Source organism: Myotis lucifugus, unplaced genomic scaffold (genome assembly GCF_000147115.1).
Source record: "Myotis lucifugus unplaced genomic scaffold, Myoluc2.0 scaffold_177, whole genome shotgun sequence".
Taxonomy (NCBI): domain Eukaryota; kingdom Metazoa; phylum Chordata; class Mammalia; order Chiroptera; family Vespertilionidae; genus Myotis; species Myotis lucifugus.
This window is the reverse complement of record NW_005871225.1, coordinates 2,485,697-2,503,641: the sequence shown is the minus strand read 5'-3', so window position 1 is coordinate 2,503,641 and position 17,945 is coordinate 2,485,697. Positions and strand designations below refer to the sequence as shown.

The 17,945-nt window shown below is 40.2% G+C and overlaps 1 protein-coding gene across 1 annotated transcript in view; it reads left to right on the top strand.

Annotated features, from left to right (window-relative positions):
* The window catches only part of KLF12 (Kruppel like factor 12), a 281,673-nt gene extending 264,561 nt beyond the window's left edge, over window positions 1–17,112 (top strand). The window contains exon 7 of the mRNA XM_006096368.1: window positions 16,657–17,112. Coding sequence (XP_006096430.1) covers window positions 16,657–16,838 — 182 coding nt within the window. The 3' untranslated portion in view covers window positions 16,839–17,112. The remainder of the gene's footprint in view (window positions 1–16,656) is intronic.
* Window positions 17,113–17,945: the final 833 nt, after the last annotated feature.

Here is a 17,945-nt window from a genome sequence, read left to right as displayed (position 1 = left end):
TCTCTTGCCATGTTGAATTGTTTCTTACAGTGGTGTTTGGCTCTCTGGTCCCTTGACTGGGCTAACTCCAATTATCACACTGTAATTTTCACTTCCTGACCCTGGTGCTCCTCATAACACTGGCATGAACCACTGGCACCTTCATTTCTCCAGACACCCTCAGTTCTCTCAGCCACATCTTTCTAGATATACTCACGTTATCACTGTGTCTTTTTCAGTTTTCCACACCACAAGTTGAGAGAACAGGTCTTGTTAATGGACATCTCTTAACAGAGTCAAAGATAATGTTAAGTCTTTTAACAGTTGATTTTCTGTTAGGTCATCTGAATTAAAAAAAAAGAAAAACTGCTGAAAACTAGGTCTTGTCCATCCCCTGTACCTGTAACTGATTTCTTTTAAACCTAAACATGCAAATTTTAGTTGGACCCGTCCCTCAAATGATGGCTCCTTCATATTGCAGGTTCAGTTCTAGACCATCGCAGTAAAGCAAGTCGTAATATTTTTATTGATGGAGAGTCTTGCCTTCAGTTTGTTACTTAAAAACAAAAACAAAACAAAGGTGTGAACACCTGTGAATCACAATAAAGCAAAGCGCAATAAAGCGAGATATTCCTTAGTGGGTTTCCTCTCCCTGGGTGTGTGTAGCCATCGTCTGGATGATCTCCTGTAGGAGATACAGGCCAGCATCATTACTGTGAAGGCTGCGCATACACCTTCAAGTCTGGGAGATAGTTATTTTATATCCATTTTACTGATTTGGACCCATTATTCTATTAAATTGAAATAACTTTGAACCCTCTTCTCATCCAACTTGCTGTTAGTATAGTATCTCTCTCCTCCAGCTTCTCTATTTTTGCCAGATATTGAGTAGGACAGGTTCAAAGAAAAAGCTCTGAGAGCTGATCCTAGAAACTTCTATCCCTATGGGTCTTAATTCATCAATCAGTAATTAAAATCCACCTAATTGTCCGACATCTAATCTATATTTCTTGATCCCTTAGCTACATTAAAAAGTCTATGTGTAATTCCTGCTATAAACCATATGCCAAATTCATTCATCCACTTAGCAGAGTGACATTGTGCAAGGTGTAGTTTTCTAAACTATCAATCAAAGCACAGTATTTTTCAAAAGAAAGAATGAAATTTGGTTTATTTGCTGCCACTGTTTCAAAGTGAGCCCATACTGATTCCTGATTTACAATTATTTGTAAGATTTCATAACTTCGTGTTCAAAATGAAATCAACACAGGTTCTGTTGGGATTCGGTTGGCTTGCTTTGCTTTCAATAAATATCTTCTTAGCCTTACCTTTGCTTCAGGCATATTGAGCAAGTTATTTGTGTGTGACTGGCAATAATGTGAAATTTGGGATTATGGATTATAACAGATGACTTATGAGAACTACTCATGCTATGGGAGATAAGCAAGTAGCAATGAGAAGCTTTCTTTGAGCAAGTCACATTAATTTTACCTTAAACATTGATCTTTTGCTTTATGAGTACATGATCAAGTCCTCTATTTAGGACTTAGACAGAAAATGAAACATTTGTAAGAATGTGAAAGAGGAACATTTTCTAGATATTAGCAAGGAAGTTAGAGTTAAAAAATTCTGAAGAATGCCTTTTTAAAAGAAAAATAATTAAGGATTATTTTGTAAATGTGCAGTTTAAATAATGGCATAAAGATTTGATCAAATATTTTAAATGTCTTAACTGACTCCTACAAGTGGTAAATTATTTAAGGCCTGTTAAAAAAGTAGGGGGGTAAAAACAAACAAATATATATGTGTTTTTTACACACACACATACATATATATATATCAGTAATCACACACACACGTGATTGTCAACAGGTAATTGTTCCTATTCACTGGTCTAAATTGTGTGTGATTTATCTCCATGAAGCAGTGTACAGTGCATTTAAATAAATATGCAGTATATGTAAATGAATGGTCATTTAAATCTGGGCTGTACACAACTACTATGTACTGTGAATTTCTCTCATTTCATTTTAAGAATTAAAGTCATTATTAAATGATTTAAGTGTGAATTTTAGAAGAAAATATTTTCATGAATTTGGCATTGCTGTTTAGAATTCTTAATATTTTCTAAAAATACATGCCACAGTATTTTCTCAAAGGCAGTACAATAAGCAAATTACACTCAGACAGCAGTGATTCCAAAGCCACTAGATGGTGCAGTAGCACCAGATGTTGGGCAGGTCTGGTCTCAGAGGGCCTGGGAAAGAGGAAACTAGAACCCTCTAGCGGTCTGCATGACATGAGGCGATTGTCCGTGATCTGCAGAATTTCACAGTTTAATGATGAACAAGGAAAAGGCAAAATAAAGATAAATGATAAATTTTAAACCAGAATTTTAAGAAAGTAATTGCAACATATTAAAATATTTAGTTCCAAATGAATCTGGAAATATTTTATATTCCAACATAATAGCCTGTACTCTAATAAATCTATGAGGCTCATTTAGCCAATCTTATCTAATATTCATTTTAATTCCTGTGAAAACTGTATACTTAAATTTTAAAATTAGTAAACATAAAGAAGTCACATTTCTTATCTATGTTTGTCAAAAGTATTCATATATGAATTTTACACATCCAGGACTTTAACTCACAAAGATGCTTTTAAAATATGAACCAATTTTGAATTTAAAATCTCTAAAATATGTCCTTTCCTACTTTTACAAATGAATGAAATGATGCACTATTTAGCTCTTCCCTTGAGGAATGAAACCTTTGTAATTAATACCATATGCTGTAATTAATATCTGATAATGGTTTTGTATTTGGAATGCACACATAGACGCATACACACATCGATCTTGAATACTTACAGATCCCAGCCTTTTTCACTTTTTTTTATTTGCCTCATTCCTTCTCGTTGCTCTTCCTATATTTCTTGCTTCTAATTTGACAACTTGTTTTATTGGATGAGATTCTGAAATGGTTTGATGATGTTTCTACAAAGAAAAGCATGTGTTCTCTGACAGCTATGCATCTTGGTGGCCTTTAGTTCACAAGTCCGTGGTTGCTAATCTTACCTTCAGTAGTAGTGTGCTGCCTCTGCTTTCACATCTATCTTCATTAATTAAATAACTCATTACATATAAAGCTCCACATCAGACCCTCTGTCTAGATTCATTGTTAGATAAAGCATAGGGCTTAGTGATGTCAAGATAATTAATCACTTAAGAGCAAGCTGACATTTTTGTCAAGTAAAAATCCTCTTCTCATAAGTTGTTTGTAAGTCCTGGTGAAACAGCTCACAGACATAAGCCATATTGGTAACTGTTGAGAAATAGAAAACTAGAAAAGAAATAGCACCAAATCTGAAGACAGGAGACAAAAGTCTGAATCTGTCTTTGGTCCCTAACTGGTTGGTGAACTTAGACAAGCTGCTCTGTGAATCTCAGGCCTTCTGTTTCTTTTTTAACTTTAAACATAAACATGCCAAGTTGTTACATAATTACCACAGGGGACACATTTTTAAATCCCCAGTAAGTATAATGACTACTACATTGTAGGGGCTCAATAATATTTGTTGAATTGAAATTGTATATGTATGGATACTGATATGGACGTATGTTATTATTGTGAACGATAGGTTCAAGACAAAAAAAGTTTGGATAATGTAGTATACACTTGCATTAATCACCTATCTCTTTACTTCAGACTCTACTAATTTAAAATTTATATAATTTAGAAAAAGTTGGAGTAAAGCTAACTGTTGTTTAATAGGCCCTTTTGTCATTTTAATAAAACAATAGTGTCAATAATCTTTTAAAGAATATACTTAAAATAGTAAAGCATAGTGTCCATTCAAAAGTACCCATTCATAGACAAATTCAACAAGAGAAATATATATTGAGAACTGTCCATGTCTAAGACACTATAGATTTTCTTCTTGTAAATGACAGAAAGAGACATAGACCCCATCATCAATGAACTTGTCCATGCGTGTACTAGATAAGACTCATCAAAATAGTCATAACGAAGGCCAAGTGTGCAAAACCCTATAATAAAGGCACGAGCACAATGACAAAGGAATACAGTAGGAGCTGTCTCTTATGGCCAGACAGTTTTGGGACACCTTCCTATGCCGGGCATGCAAGGCCCCTCTCATCCTGTTCATCTGTTCAACATCATTTGCTGGCCCTTTCCCTACTTCCCCCCACCCCCCCATTCCTCAGCCATACAAATGAACGAATCTCCAGATATGCCCAACTGCACGGAGCCATTCTTCCCCCTTCCTGCAATGGCCTCCCTAAGTCCCCCTTTCTTCTTGCTTCTTTAGTTGGTAAACTATTTATTTGTTGAAACTGCCTCAATGTCACCTTGTCCCAGAAGGTCTCTGACCACCCTCCTTCCTAGGCAGGTAGAATTCCATCCTCTATGACCCTAAAGCACTTGGAAATGTCCCTGATGTAGCAGCTCGATGCTCCGAAGGGAAGGTGTGTGGGAAACACCGGAGCAGCAGAAACAGCAGGTGTCTGACTGGCATGAGGGAAGGGGAAGGGGAGACTTTGAAGATAACGGGGGTGTGTGGTGAGGAGGACAGAGTGCTGTAAACAGACATGGAGACCGACTGACCGTAGGTGGGAGTGAGCTGATACTTCCTGAGGCCCTGCCAGGCCCCATGCACAGCGCTCAGCTCTGCTAGTGCTTCCACATTGTAACCACATCTGTAAATCCCTTGAAAGGTCAGAGCACTTGTCCCCTATCCTGTTGTAGTCAAGCAGTGAAGCTGGGATTCTAGTTTCGGTTTCTCTAGAGCCTGGACTGTTGTCATTACTTCTGCTGTCAGACATGTTTGCTAACAACCTGCCAGTCTCCTCCCCGCCAGGGCCACACTCCACAGTCACCTACCGATTTAGGTCATTGAAGTACTTTGAAGTAATAAGACACGAGCAACTTTCAATGGTCTATTTTTAAGGCTTCTCACTAACTTGAACTAGTCTTTCTTTCCAGTCTGCTACAATTTTACTTTGTTAGAAAACCAGTAACAAGACAAGGACCAGAAATCTTAACAGATAAATTAAGCCACCTGGAGTGCTTGCTGGACACCCAGCTCTGTGAACAGTAACGGGAGTGATGTAAAGATGAGGACAGCCAGGAGTTCTCACTCTGGCTGGGGAGACAGCCCCATCCTCAAACATCCACCACGCCGAGTGCGGTAGGAAAGCCCTGAGACACAAATTGCCAAAGCAGCACAGAAGGGGCGATGCATCCCGAGTGCCGGGGTAACATCACCTACCCACGTGCACACGCACTAAAGTGCCACCTCTGAAAATGAAGCCGAAAAATCTGGATCAGTAACAAAATGCTGTGAAAGTATCACATTTGTTTTCACTTCTGGAAAAGGAGTTATTTTAACCTGTTATAGGGAGCTACTATGTAGAAATACACTGAACCTAAGATGTACAGTTACCTGGATGCAAGTACCAGTGCTGTACGAATTTGATTCAGTTTGGTTTTTAAAGTGTTACCTTATTTATTTTAAAAAAATAAATTTATCTTTTTCATTCATTTAGAAAAGTAAAGGTTTCTAAAACAGCCTACCAGTTCTTAATTCTGTTGTCATTAGTACATAAGTCATCCGTGACCGTGGGAAGTTAAAAAATTATGACCATGCTCCCCATTTTCCTTCTTTTGCTTTAGGTTTTATTCTGTCATAGAGCCCTCACAGCTGTGTTGTAAGGAGTGGGGTAGGAACATCCCCAGCCCTTGTACTTCCTCACACTCTGCCAAAGAGTAACTGGATTATGATTGTGGTCATCTTTTTCAGAATGGCAAAATTAACTATTACTTATATAATATTTGTGGCCTTATTGGAATTATTAATGATAATGAGAAACTATTTTTTTTTAAATATATTTTATTGATTTTTTACAGAGAGGAAGGGAGAGGGATAGAGTTAGAAACATCGATGAGAGAGAAACATCGATCAGCTGCCTCCTGCACATCTCCCACTGGGGATGTGCCCGCAACCCAGGTACATGCCCTTAACCGGAATCGAACCTGGGACCTTTCAGTCTGCAGGCCGACGCTCTATCCACTGAGCCAAACCGGTTTCGGCGAGAAACTATTTTTGTAGAAAATATATTCTCCATTAAAGGAAATATGTAAAAATAATGTTTATTTATAATGTTTAAGATAATTCCATAAAAATCTTGATAACAAGAATAATTATCAAGTAAATATATCCATCACATATTGTGTTCCTAATTTTAAAGGTTTAAAAAGATTATTTTTTGCAGGTAGACCTTTAAATGGCACTAGTTTTAAATAAAAACCTTTCAAATTATTTTCTTTTTGAATATATATATATATATATATATATTTGATAAGGGATATATATATATATATATATATATATATATATATATAGTTTAAAATGAGTAGACTTTGTTTTTTTAACAGCTTTTGGTTTACAGAAAAAGAGCAGAAAGTTTAGAGTCTCCCCCACTCCCTGGTGTCCCTTATTATTAACATCTGGCATTAGTGTGGTGCATTTGTTACAACTGATGAGACAATCTATACTAATGAAAGCCTAGGTGGTCCTCGCGAGGAACGTCGTCACAAGATGGCCATACGCACAGTGGAGGTGGGACCCGGTGACCACTCTGTGTGGTGAGGCCTGGGGGTCCCACAGCTCTGCGCGGCACAGAGGAGGCAGGTCCCAGTGGAGGAGGCAGGTTGTGGCAGGGGAGGGCAGTTGTGGGCAATTGGGCCAGCAGGGAAGAGCAGTTGTGGGCAATCGGGCCTGCAGGGGAGGGCACTTGGGGGCAATCAGGCCAGCAGGGTAGCGGTTAGGGGGCAATCAGGCAGGCAGGCAGGCAAGTGGTTAGGAGCCAGCAGTCCCGGATTGTGAGAGGAATGTCCGACTGCCAGTTTAGGCCCGATCTCTGCTGTCAGACATCCCCCGAGGGTTCCCAGATTGGAGACGGTGCAGGCTGGGCTGAGGGACCCCCCCCGTGCACGAATTTCATACACCGATACACCGGCCACTAGTAGTGACATATTGTTTTTAACTAAGGCCCATAGTTTACATTAGAGTTCACTCTTGGTGGTGTGCATTCTATGGGTTTAGATAATGAAATGCATCACCATCTGTGTCTGTATGACACAGAATAGTTTCACTGCCCTAAAAATCCTGTGTTCTACTTATTCATCCTTCCTTCCATCTCTCCTCCACCCTCATAAATTATAGGCAAATACAGATTTTTTTACTGACTCCATAGTTTTATGTTTTCCAGAATATCATGTAATTGGAATCATAGAGTATGTAGCATTTTTTTAGATTGGCTTCTTTCACTTAACGTTATGCATTTAAGATTCCCCCATGTTTTCCAGTGGCTTGATAGCTCATTTCTTTTTTTAGGTTCCAATATTTACTTTTATTTATTGTTATTTTTAATTAAATTTATTAGAGTGACATTGGTTAATAAAATTTTATAGATTTGAAGTGTGCAATTCTATAATACATCATCTATATATTGCATTGTGTGTTCACCACCCAAAGTCAAGTCTCCTTCCAGTTCCATATATTGACCCCCTTTACCCTTTTTGTAATCCCCCCACTCCCCTCAAAAATAAATATTCAAATTCATTAAATAGAATAAAATTGTAGAATGCATACAATGAAAGCAATACTCTCTTTGTTTCACATAAGAAGTATTTGAATTAAATTAGTTTCATTCATTTAATCAATAAGCATTTATTAGCACAGAGCACTGTGCTAGGTCCTGGAGGTACAGTGATGAACAGAGCTCAAAGATTCCTCAGTGCCGTGCTGCTGAGTGGGGTGGGCAGACAGGAAAACCACCAGACACAGTGGGCTATGATGAGAGTTTTAACACAGGTGTGTGCAGGATGCCAAGAGCTACATGGTCAGACTGCCTTTCAGGAAGTTTTCATTTAATCCAGTGCAGACAATAACTTGGAGGGGTAGGACGTAAGAGAGGGAAACAGAACCATTAGAAGTTGGCATTGGTGAGCGGTGGTGAGAATCCAAAGAAAGGCTGACCAGCACAGTGTGGGTAAAGGAAGCGAGGAGAACTAGACAGATACTTGGAAGACAGAACTGGCAGATGTCATAGTCAGGTTGGGGCAGGTAGAGACTAACAGATAGGAAGGAGTCCAAGAAATCTCTCCAGGTGGAGATATGTATGACTTGATACCTCAGTAGATGGAGTTGCCTTTTTTCCCCAGATAGACAAACAGAAGGAGGAACATGTCTTGTCTAGGTGGTAGATGCTGAGTAGAGTTTTGGTCATGTTGAGGTTGCTTTCAGACTGTCAGTTGGAAATGTCTTATCTCTGTGTTGCTTAGGAGAGAGACCAAGGTGTAGATTCTTCAGAATCTTTCCCTGATGAGTTGTGGTGGAAGCCATGGGAGCCAAGGAAAACATGCAGATGAGAAGTCAAAGTCAAAATCTTGGTAAACATTTATGTAACAAGTAAAGGAAGAGGTCTCTGCAAAAGAAACTGAGGAAAAAGTAACCAGACCCACAGGAAAATAAATATTGTGACTACATGGAAATAAACTCAGAACAGCCAAATGAAGTACTATCTTAGACCTTGAACTTTTTGTTTTGAGTAAAATATGTTTTCATTATATGATATTTTTGTTTATTTATATTTGATTTCTAGATGAGAAGGGCTAAGCCTCTGTGTTAACACATTGTCTGTACTGTAACTGCTAATTCACATTCTTAGTCTGCTGGTCCAGTTCTGACTAGATACCCTGATTTATTAAAGCAGTGATTTCAAGTGTTCAGAAGCATTATAGAGTATTGGTTAAGATTATGAACTTTGGTGTTAGACTCCCAGGGTTCAAATCCCACCTCCACCACATACTAACTCTGGTGAAGTGGGGTTGGTTATTGCAACTACTTCATCAGGAAATTGTCAAAGTTAAATGAGTTCAGATCCAGAAAGCTCTTAGAGACAAGTGTGGTAAATAGAAAGTACTATCTATTTTTTTTTTAATCAAAGAGATCCATTATGGAATTGCATGGGGAAGGTCTTGTTGACACATAATGAAAAAGATAATCAGTTAACTCAGACCAGAAAATTCTGTGGGGCAGAGACTAACATATTGATTGAGTTGACAGAACCAAATGGATCAAGCAAATTATGGAACAGATTGGTCTGTTTGGCCTAAAAAATAATTTTATATATAAAATGTTAGAAAAATCAAGATTAGTATAGGCATTCTAATTACCTGAAAACCTTAATTCATTTCCTTAAAAATAGCAAAAGGATCTATTTTTAATTTTTTATTGCTTATATTTCTTAACAAAAACAATTGTTTTGTGTTTGTTTTTTAATTGATTTGAGAGAGAGCAAAGGGAAGAGGGAGGGAAGTAGAGAGAGAGAGAGAAACATCAATTTATTGTTTCACTTATTTATGCATTCACTGGTTGATTCTTACATATGCTCTGACCCGGGGTCAAACGCGAAACCTTGGTGTATCGGGATGACACCCTAACCAACTGAGCTACCTGGGCAGAGACAAAAACAAAAATTTTGAATTTCATAACCTTACAATTGAACATCCTTTATTGAGCACCTTTCATTTGCCGGGCACATGGCCTGTGTATTTCTAAGTTTCACAACAGTGCTTGTAAGAATAGTGGTCCCCTTTACAGGTGGGGGACCATGTTTCCGAAAGCTTAACTCCCTAGCTTGAGACTGAACTGTCGGTCAGTACTGAGCCTGCATTGGAGCATGCACTCCGCCTTATTTCAAAGCCTGTGCTCTTCCATGCCCCCTTCACCCCACCAAGAAGGAAGGCAGCTAGTCTACCCCTGGACAATTTAGGGGCCTTGTATCCATTCTCAGCTCTAGCTTTCTGTTTTCTCATTTTAAAAGCACCTAGTTTCCTTCCAGATCTAAAATTCTGTGAACTTTTATGAACTAATGTAACAGAAACCAGAAGACAAGATAGGAATCTTGATTCTGGTTTTTTCTCCCTCATATGCAAATACCATTCCTCAAGTGAAACAGATTGTCACAGCAAATATGTTGAACCTTGAGTGTAATGAAGCTCATTTGTCAGTGTCTGGGGCACCTTTTTATAAAAGTTAAACCGGGAATCATTTCAAAAATGTACTTCTGAACCAAAGAAAATGCTTGTTTCCTGTTGCAAAAGGTGTTCCTTTTCAGTTGCTTGAGAAAATAATAGAGAAGCTGATGTGAGAACATGGGTGTTTTGTTTGACCCAAGCATTTTCAAACTGCACATTCCTCTTATGTGTATTGCTCACACGTCATTTTAATATGAAAGGGCACCTGTCTTTTGTCTCAGTACAAATTTACCTTTCAGCACTTCCCATGGTGAAATGGGAGGTACCTGAAAAAGTTATTTTTGTTTCGTGAGTTTTGGGAATCCTTTCAATACCTGGTGTTTTCTTTAGCCTTTATTATGCCTTCTGCTGGGTAAATGTCATGGAAATGCATTTAGTGACTCTTAATCCTTTTCTTTAACTAAAATTGAAAGAGACAGCAGTTCTCATAATAAATCACTTTGTTGACTGTTTAAAAAAAAATCTTAATGTGAGTTTTTATTTTCCCAGAACACTTAATTAGAATTCTTGCCTGTGAAAGCGTGTAAGCGCACACACACACACACACACACACACACACACTCACACACACACCACAACACACAACACACACACACACACACACACACACACACACTCACACACACACCACAACACACAACACACACACTCACACACACAGGCTGATATGCATAACAAATTATATTTAACATAAACCCCAAATGTAGAGTTAAAAAGAGTATTTTGGAATGAAAATTAACAAACCCTCTTTTTTAGGTATGGTCTTTTTTAAAACTTTACAGGATTGTTTTACTTTAGTAAATAGAAGCTCCTGCTCTTAGTTTCAGGTAACGTTTTATTTTTCAGATGCTTTTATAGTTTAGTCCAGGTTTTTTTTTTGGGGGGGGGGGAGTGTTTTTTTTGTCATTGTTTTGTTGTTTTTAGAGAACTGGGGGAGGGCAGAAATTGTACTAAAATGGTCAGATTCTTTTAGTTAAATACGAAAAGTGGAAATGGCTTGTGGATTCCTCAGGACCTTCACTTCAGAATTGAAGACTTAGAAGTTAATAAGCCCCCACAGGTGGCGGGGAGGGGGGATGGCTTAGGTTAAACTCCCAATTACTCAGCTTGCGTCCTTTGATTTTCCTTATACAGTAGCAACTTAAAAAAATCATTTACTAAGACATATGCCATGCCATTTTCTATCATTGCATTATTTCATAGGATTAATATAAGGAAAATCAAAGGGGATGTGATGGTGCAGTCAGAACTTTCAATTATTTTGAAAAATGTTGAATATATTTTCAGTGATGTTGCCACAAGGGATTGTAAGTGTATTTGTGGGTTAGAAAAAAGGAAGAAGATGGGCAGGCTATTTTCATTTTTAGTTTATTTCTAGGGAAAACAGTTTTGAATAGTATATTTGCAGAATTCTAGTTGAAATGAGTTTAAGGACAATTCACTATTCCTAAAGAAATTACTAGAAGTCACGTGTACTATCGCCGTCGTTCAGCCTGATGTAGACCAGCTGTGAGCAGCAGAACATGGACCTGGGGAGAAGCCTGACTCCTTTTGTTGTCCAAGCCAACACTTCCCATAAGAAGACTTTTGTGGGAAACTTACCTGCCATTCTTTCTCTATCACCAGCTTTTTTTTTTTAAATCCTCACCCGAAAACATGCTTTTTTTTTTAGTTTATCTTAGAGACATAGAAAGGAAGAGGTACAGAGAGAAAAAGAGAGAGAAACATCAATCATCAATCCAGTGCCTTCTGCACTCGCCCCCACCAGGACTGAACTACAACCTGGGTATGTGCCCTGACTGGGACTCGAACTCTCGACCTTTTGGTGTACAAGACAACTGCTCTCCACCCAGCACCAGACAGGGCTACCACTGACGTTTTAACATTAAATTTAGCTTTCTATTTTCTAGCACGATTTAAAGGAAAGAAAGTAGAATTCTGTCTGTTCTTCATTATATCCTTCAAAGATCATTTATGCACACTATAATGTATCTTACAAACTTACCATTTTAATTAGTTTTATTCACATCAGGAAGTTAGTTTCTGTTATCTTAATTTGTTTATAAGATTACACCCTTTAAATTGTTCAAAGCACAAGCACAAAGTGTAAAGTGCTGTTTAATACAATGTAGTAGCCACTGAAGTTGTTCTTATATCTGTTTCTAAAACTTGACTAGTTCAAAAGGAGCATTTCTTGTTTGTTTGTTTTATAATGAAATGCTAGGCACTGGGTGGGTACAATCAAAACCTAGGTCTCTCTTTAGCGAGGGCCAGGAGCCAGCTAGCTCCCTGCCTACTCGGAGTAGCCGTCTCCTCTTCCCCCACCTCCATAGCTTGGCCTCTGACTTTGAAACGAGATTAGAAGATCTTGCTTTGTCCTGCTTTCTTTTTAGTTTTTAAACATGGAGATAGAATACCCATTTCCCAATTTTATTCAGGAGGTAGTAAGGACAAGGAATCTATAATAATAAAGGGGTAATATGCTAATTAGACCAGACATCCTTCCGAACGTCCTTCCAGACAAAGCCGGGGCCGGAGTGAAGCCCGGTTCCTGGGTGCCTGCCAGCAGCCGGAGGGAAGCCCAGGTTTCGGGTGCCAGAGGGAAGCCGGTGCCAGCAGCCAGGGGAAGGAAGGCCTACTCTTGCACGAATTTTTATGCATCGGGCCTCTAGTATTTAGCATAAGATTTTTTTGATGTTTAAAAGAATCTATACATTTTTGTAAGAAAATTTTCAAGGAAAACTCATTTATCACTCAGATAATTAAATTTACTGGTTTTTGACATACTTTATCCTTCCTCCCCTCCTCAGTGGAGGTTTATATTCTTTGTTTATGCCTTCATTAATCACTTAGCCCCTAGTAACTTATAAGCTTACTAGAGGCCCAATGCACAGATTCGTGCACAGGTGGAGTTCCTCAGCCTGGCCTGTGGGGATTGAGCTGAAATTGGCTCTATGACATCCCCTGAGGGGTCCCGGATTGCGAGAGGGTGCAGGCCAGGCCGAGGGACCCCACTGGTTCACAATTGGGGTTGGGGAGAGACCATGGAAGGGCTCCAGGGTGTGTCTGGCCCATCTCGGCCAGACCCCAGTAGCAAGCTAACTTACCAATAGGAGTGTCTGCCCCCAGTGGTCAGTGTGCGTCATAGCGACCGGTCGAATGAATGGTCAGACACTTAGCATATTAGGCTTTTATTATATACGATATGTTATTTTTATTGGTTTTATTCATGACTAGGGAAATATATGCCTCTTGTATTTTTTAGGTCTGTTCCCTTATCTCTTTTGTTACTAAGGCATAATTAGCATATAACATACCAGTTTTGGGTGTACAACATAATTGTTTGATATTTTTATGTTACAAAATATCACTCAATAAGGGTAGTTAATATCCATCACCACACATAGATACAATTTTTGTTGTGATGAGAACTTTTATAATCTCTTAGCAACTTTCAGCTATACAATACAGTATTATTATTAACTATGCTATACATTATTCACCATGCTGTACATTACATCCCCATGACTTATTTTATAAGTGGAAGATGTACCTTTTGATCACCTTCACCCATTTTGCCACCTTTGCCTTTCACGATCACATATTGCACTTGATTCCACCTCACAAAGCACTTTTTAGATTTTTACTGTTTCCCTGGTCCAGTGCCCTGACTTGTTGCTTTTCCTGCTCCTCCCCTTGGAAATATCCATCTTAGAAACATTGCTGAACATCTAAGCTCCAGCTTTCTGATTCTTCCCTCCATTGTAGCACACTTGTCCTGAAAAGTATGGGGGTGAGGGAGCTTCATCTCTGTGTAGAATCATTGCTCTTTCGGTTACCAGGTAAAGTATAGAGAGACATTCCTGACCTACCCTCACCTGCATAACGAAGACCTTCATTTTTTAATGGGCAAAAAAGATCCTGAAAATAGTTTTTAAACCCTGATTGAATCCGGTGAGCCTTTTCAGAGAATCACTCGTTTTCTGTTGCCGAGGACTCTCATTTCGGAGTATTTGATGTTAAATATTGTGTGCTTATTACTGAGAGAATTGTTAGAATTGTAACTGAGGTCCTGAGTCAAGAATGAGTGATTATCCTATAGCCAAAATATTCCCTCACCCACCCATCCCAAACTAACCATCTGCATCATATACTCCAATTCAATAAGTTCACAGAATCCAAAAGCCTACAAAAAGCAGAGGTGCCTCCCTTACATCAAAGGTGAGCAGAGTTTCTATGAAGTGTCAGATCGTATGTGTCTCCTTCTCTTTGCCCTTACTGACCTTCTAGGCCCATCCAGCTGTGGAGCCTCTTCCCCTCACCTGACCTGGGATGGCCAGGTGAGGGCCCAGCAGCATGTCTGATCCCACCCATGCTCATATGACACTTCCTCACCGAGCTGGACACACACATCCTCCTACCACACAACTGAGAAATGCTTCTTCCCAATTAAGAAAATCCTTTAGCCTTCCCTTCTAAGGCCTTATACTCTCAGTGGCTGGTTCCATAGTAACATACGAGATGATAGCTACGAGATACCTGTTGGTGACAAAGAGTCAGCTATCTGAGCTCAGTGCCCCAAAAATAAAGACATGATTTATATCAAGCTGAATTTACTAGAATCCATGTTCGTGATGTAAATTTCAAAAACATACAGGGATGACATGTAAATAAAAGCTTGTCAACAGTTGCCATTGATATGCAATATAATACACACACACACCCTCCAATCTTTTTAAGTTAGGGGTTTTGCTGATTTTATTTTATTTTTTTAATTCTGTTAAATTCTGGTCAATAGACATCTGCAAAGGAGATTTTTGTCTCCATAGGACATCCAGAATGAGTCTGAAGGTGAGATGTGGGGTTAATCCAGTCAGTAAGCTTCCTCTTGAAAAGAACCCTTTCAGAGTAACCTGGAGGTTTCTTTGGGCCACACTTAAGTGCATCAATAGTTGTAGATTTAACTGGTCTGAACTATTCACTTACTTCTGAAAGGGCCATTTGCTAATAGATAGTATTTCGTTAACAATTGAATGAAAAATGTTGGGTCCAGTTCCATCTAGTTTTCCCATGTAGGCATTACTTGTAGTTTTGTGTATGTGTGCCTCTGTGTATGTGTTGCAGTGTTACTAATTCATTTAAGCACTTGCTTGGTACCTATTTTAGGCTGTGAAGATACTGAACTAGAGGAGACCTGGTTCTTGATCTCCGTGTATTCAGGAGAAGCTGGTAAAGGAGAAAGGCATCTAAACAAAATCTGTATGTTCTACTGCGATAGGTGATTTAATAGGAATAGGAAGTGAGTAATTTGGGAGTAGCTACGAAAGTAGCACTGTCTGAAGAGGTAACGAAGTTTAGATGAGGAGAGAGTTACCCATTCCACTGTTGCACAGTGAAAAGTGCTGGACTTGGAGCCACACACATCTTTTTTCTGGCCATGGGGAAGCTGCTTTACTACACTGAGCCTCAGCTTTCTCATCTGTAAAGTGGGGTTAACAATGCTTCCTTTGCAGCTCTCTACATACGGATCAACAGGTAGCTTTCTTCCCTTCTCGGGCCCTGTCCACCAGAGGCCACGTGTGGCCAAGCAGCATGCTGTTGGCTACTGGGTGGCAGGGCCAGAGGCGAGATCAGTGTTGTGGGGTTGCATGGGGACAGGGCTCCCGTTCTGAATGAGAGCCAGGAAAAAGCACACCTGGGTCAGCTATTGTCCCGCTCCCCCTGGGAGCTCATTTGGACAATAGATAGTGTATCTTTTCCCAGCAAAGCCTTTGCATATTTTACTGTCCTTCCAAGTTGACTGAGGGACCTGGTCAGATTACATACTTCTTCAGACTGCTTTTTACTCTAAGTTTCTACACTGAACCGATTCTAGGATTCCTCAGGGCTTGCTCTAATTCCCAAGTCACTGAAAAAAGTATTTAAACTTTACACTATTAAGATATCTCGGATTCGTTCCCAATAGACATGCCAAAAGTATATGTTTATGAATTATATGTACTTATTAATACCTCATTTGGAGGGGTGCTTTCCATTTTAATGAAATTATATTTATTTTCAGTTACTGATAAGTGGACATTGTATTCCAAAATAGCCTTAACCCATCTAAGTGAGTTGCACATTTTGGAGTATTGAAACAAAACGTAATTAACTACCCTTGGTGATTTGTTGTGCATTTCAGCCGTAGAGCCACATCAAGCAAGGTAGAGCTCTGCTAGCCCATTGGAGTCTACCAGTGGTCCGCTGCTGCTCCACCCAGTAGCCATCAGTCTGTGCCTTTTGATATTTTGACTGCAGAGTAATTTGCCTGTAATGGAAGATGCAAGTGTTAACACACTTGCCAGATGTCACAGTAGGAGAGAGGAGATTGTAACCCCCCCCCCTCCATCTGACCCCACACCTGCTGATGGGATGATTAGGTTTCCTGAGGAAGGATTATTACCAAATGGAAAACCCACTGAAAACAGCCATTTCCCAGGAGGTAGCGCTGGCTTGGTTATTACAGAAAAGTGATGGAGCACCAAAGCGCGTGTCCCTTTGTGTCTTCCAGGGGAGAAGCCCTACAAGTGCACCTGGGAAGGCTGCACCTGGAAGTTTGCTCGCTCGGATGAACTGACCAGGCATTACCGCAAACACACGGGAGTGAAGCCATTCAAGTGCGCGGACTGCGATCGCAGCTTTTCCCGGTCAGACCACTTGGCACTGCACCGCCGGAGGCATATGCTGGTGTGAGGGATGCCACCCGTCCAGCTGAGCGTAAGAGCTGGCTCTCTTAGCGGCACCCGGTTCAGCAGGGCTGACTCCCCTCCACAGTGTTAACACAAAAGGGCATCACCATCCCACGATGTCTGAAACCAGAGCAGGAACAAGAAGGAACACTTCTCCTTTCGGTCTGCAGGTAACCCCCATCGCGACTCCACGAGACCCGTCTTCACGCTGGCCTGGGAGATCGGTGACACGGATGCGGGAGAGACGGGCATTGTTTTCCGTGCTGTGTGCTCTGCCACTGAACGATGTGTGTAGCTTGTCCACTTTCTGAGCTGTCAGACATTTTGTTACTGATACTGTAAAGGTCATCTACCACAAATGGATGGCTTAGAGCGGAGACCTTTCACATTGGGGATGATTCTCCCATCATCCCGCCCCCTAACCTCTTTTTACAGGAATTTCAGTTACCATCTGAGTGAGATAGAACCCCCGTCCAATCTGTTACCAGCCAGCAGCACGGACGTAGAAAAGAAGAAGCTGTTGGAGAGGTTCCATCCCCTGAAAAGAAAGGGGCACTCAGGCAGCCCTTTGCAATAGCGATGGCGGCAGCTAGATAGCGCCCGCGACTTGTCATTATGCCATGCCCTGAAGAAAACCAACATTGAGTCTTTCATGTGTTTGTTGTTGATTGTTTTTGGTTTTTTGTTGTTGTTTTTTTTTTTGTTTTGATTCTGTTTTGTTCATCTGTTCGCGCAGAGGGGCGGCGACATTTCAGTCGGAGTCTGGTCCCGGTGTCTGCCCTGGCATGGACTGGCACAGGGCTGTTCTGTGGTTGAATAGGAAGAGCCTGTCTAAAAAACTACTGCCCCACTTCAAATTGCAGTGTTCTGTCACCCAGGCATCATCTCTTCCTGCCCCTAGGATTTGATTACAAGGAACCAGGGGGGAGGGAAAAACTTTCTTAGACACACTGGCACCAAGGTAAGGAGAGGTGGGGCTGCCCAGGCAAAGTCAGTGAACATGAAAAATCAGACAAAGCAGAGATGGAAATAATGCGCCTCTTGAGGAGAAAAGCAATAACGAATAAAAGGACTTTCCTACAATAACTTCACTGAGGACTCACGTTACCAA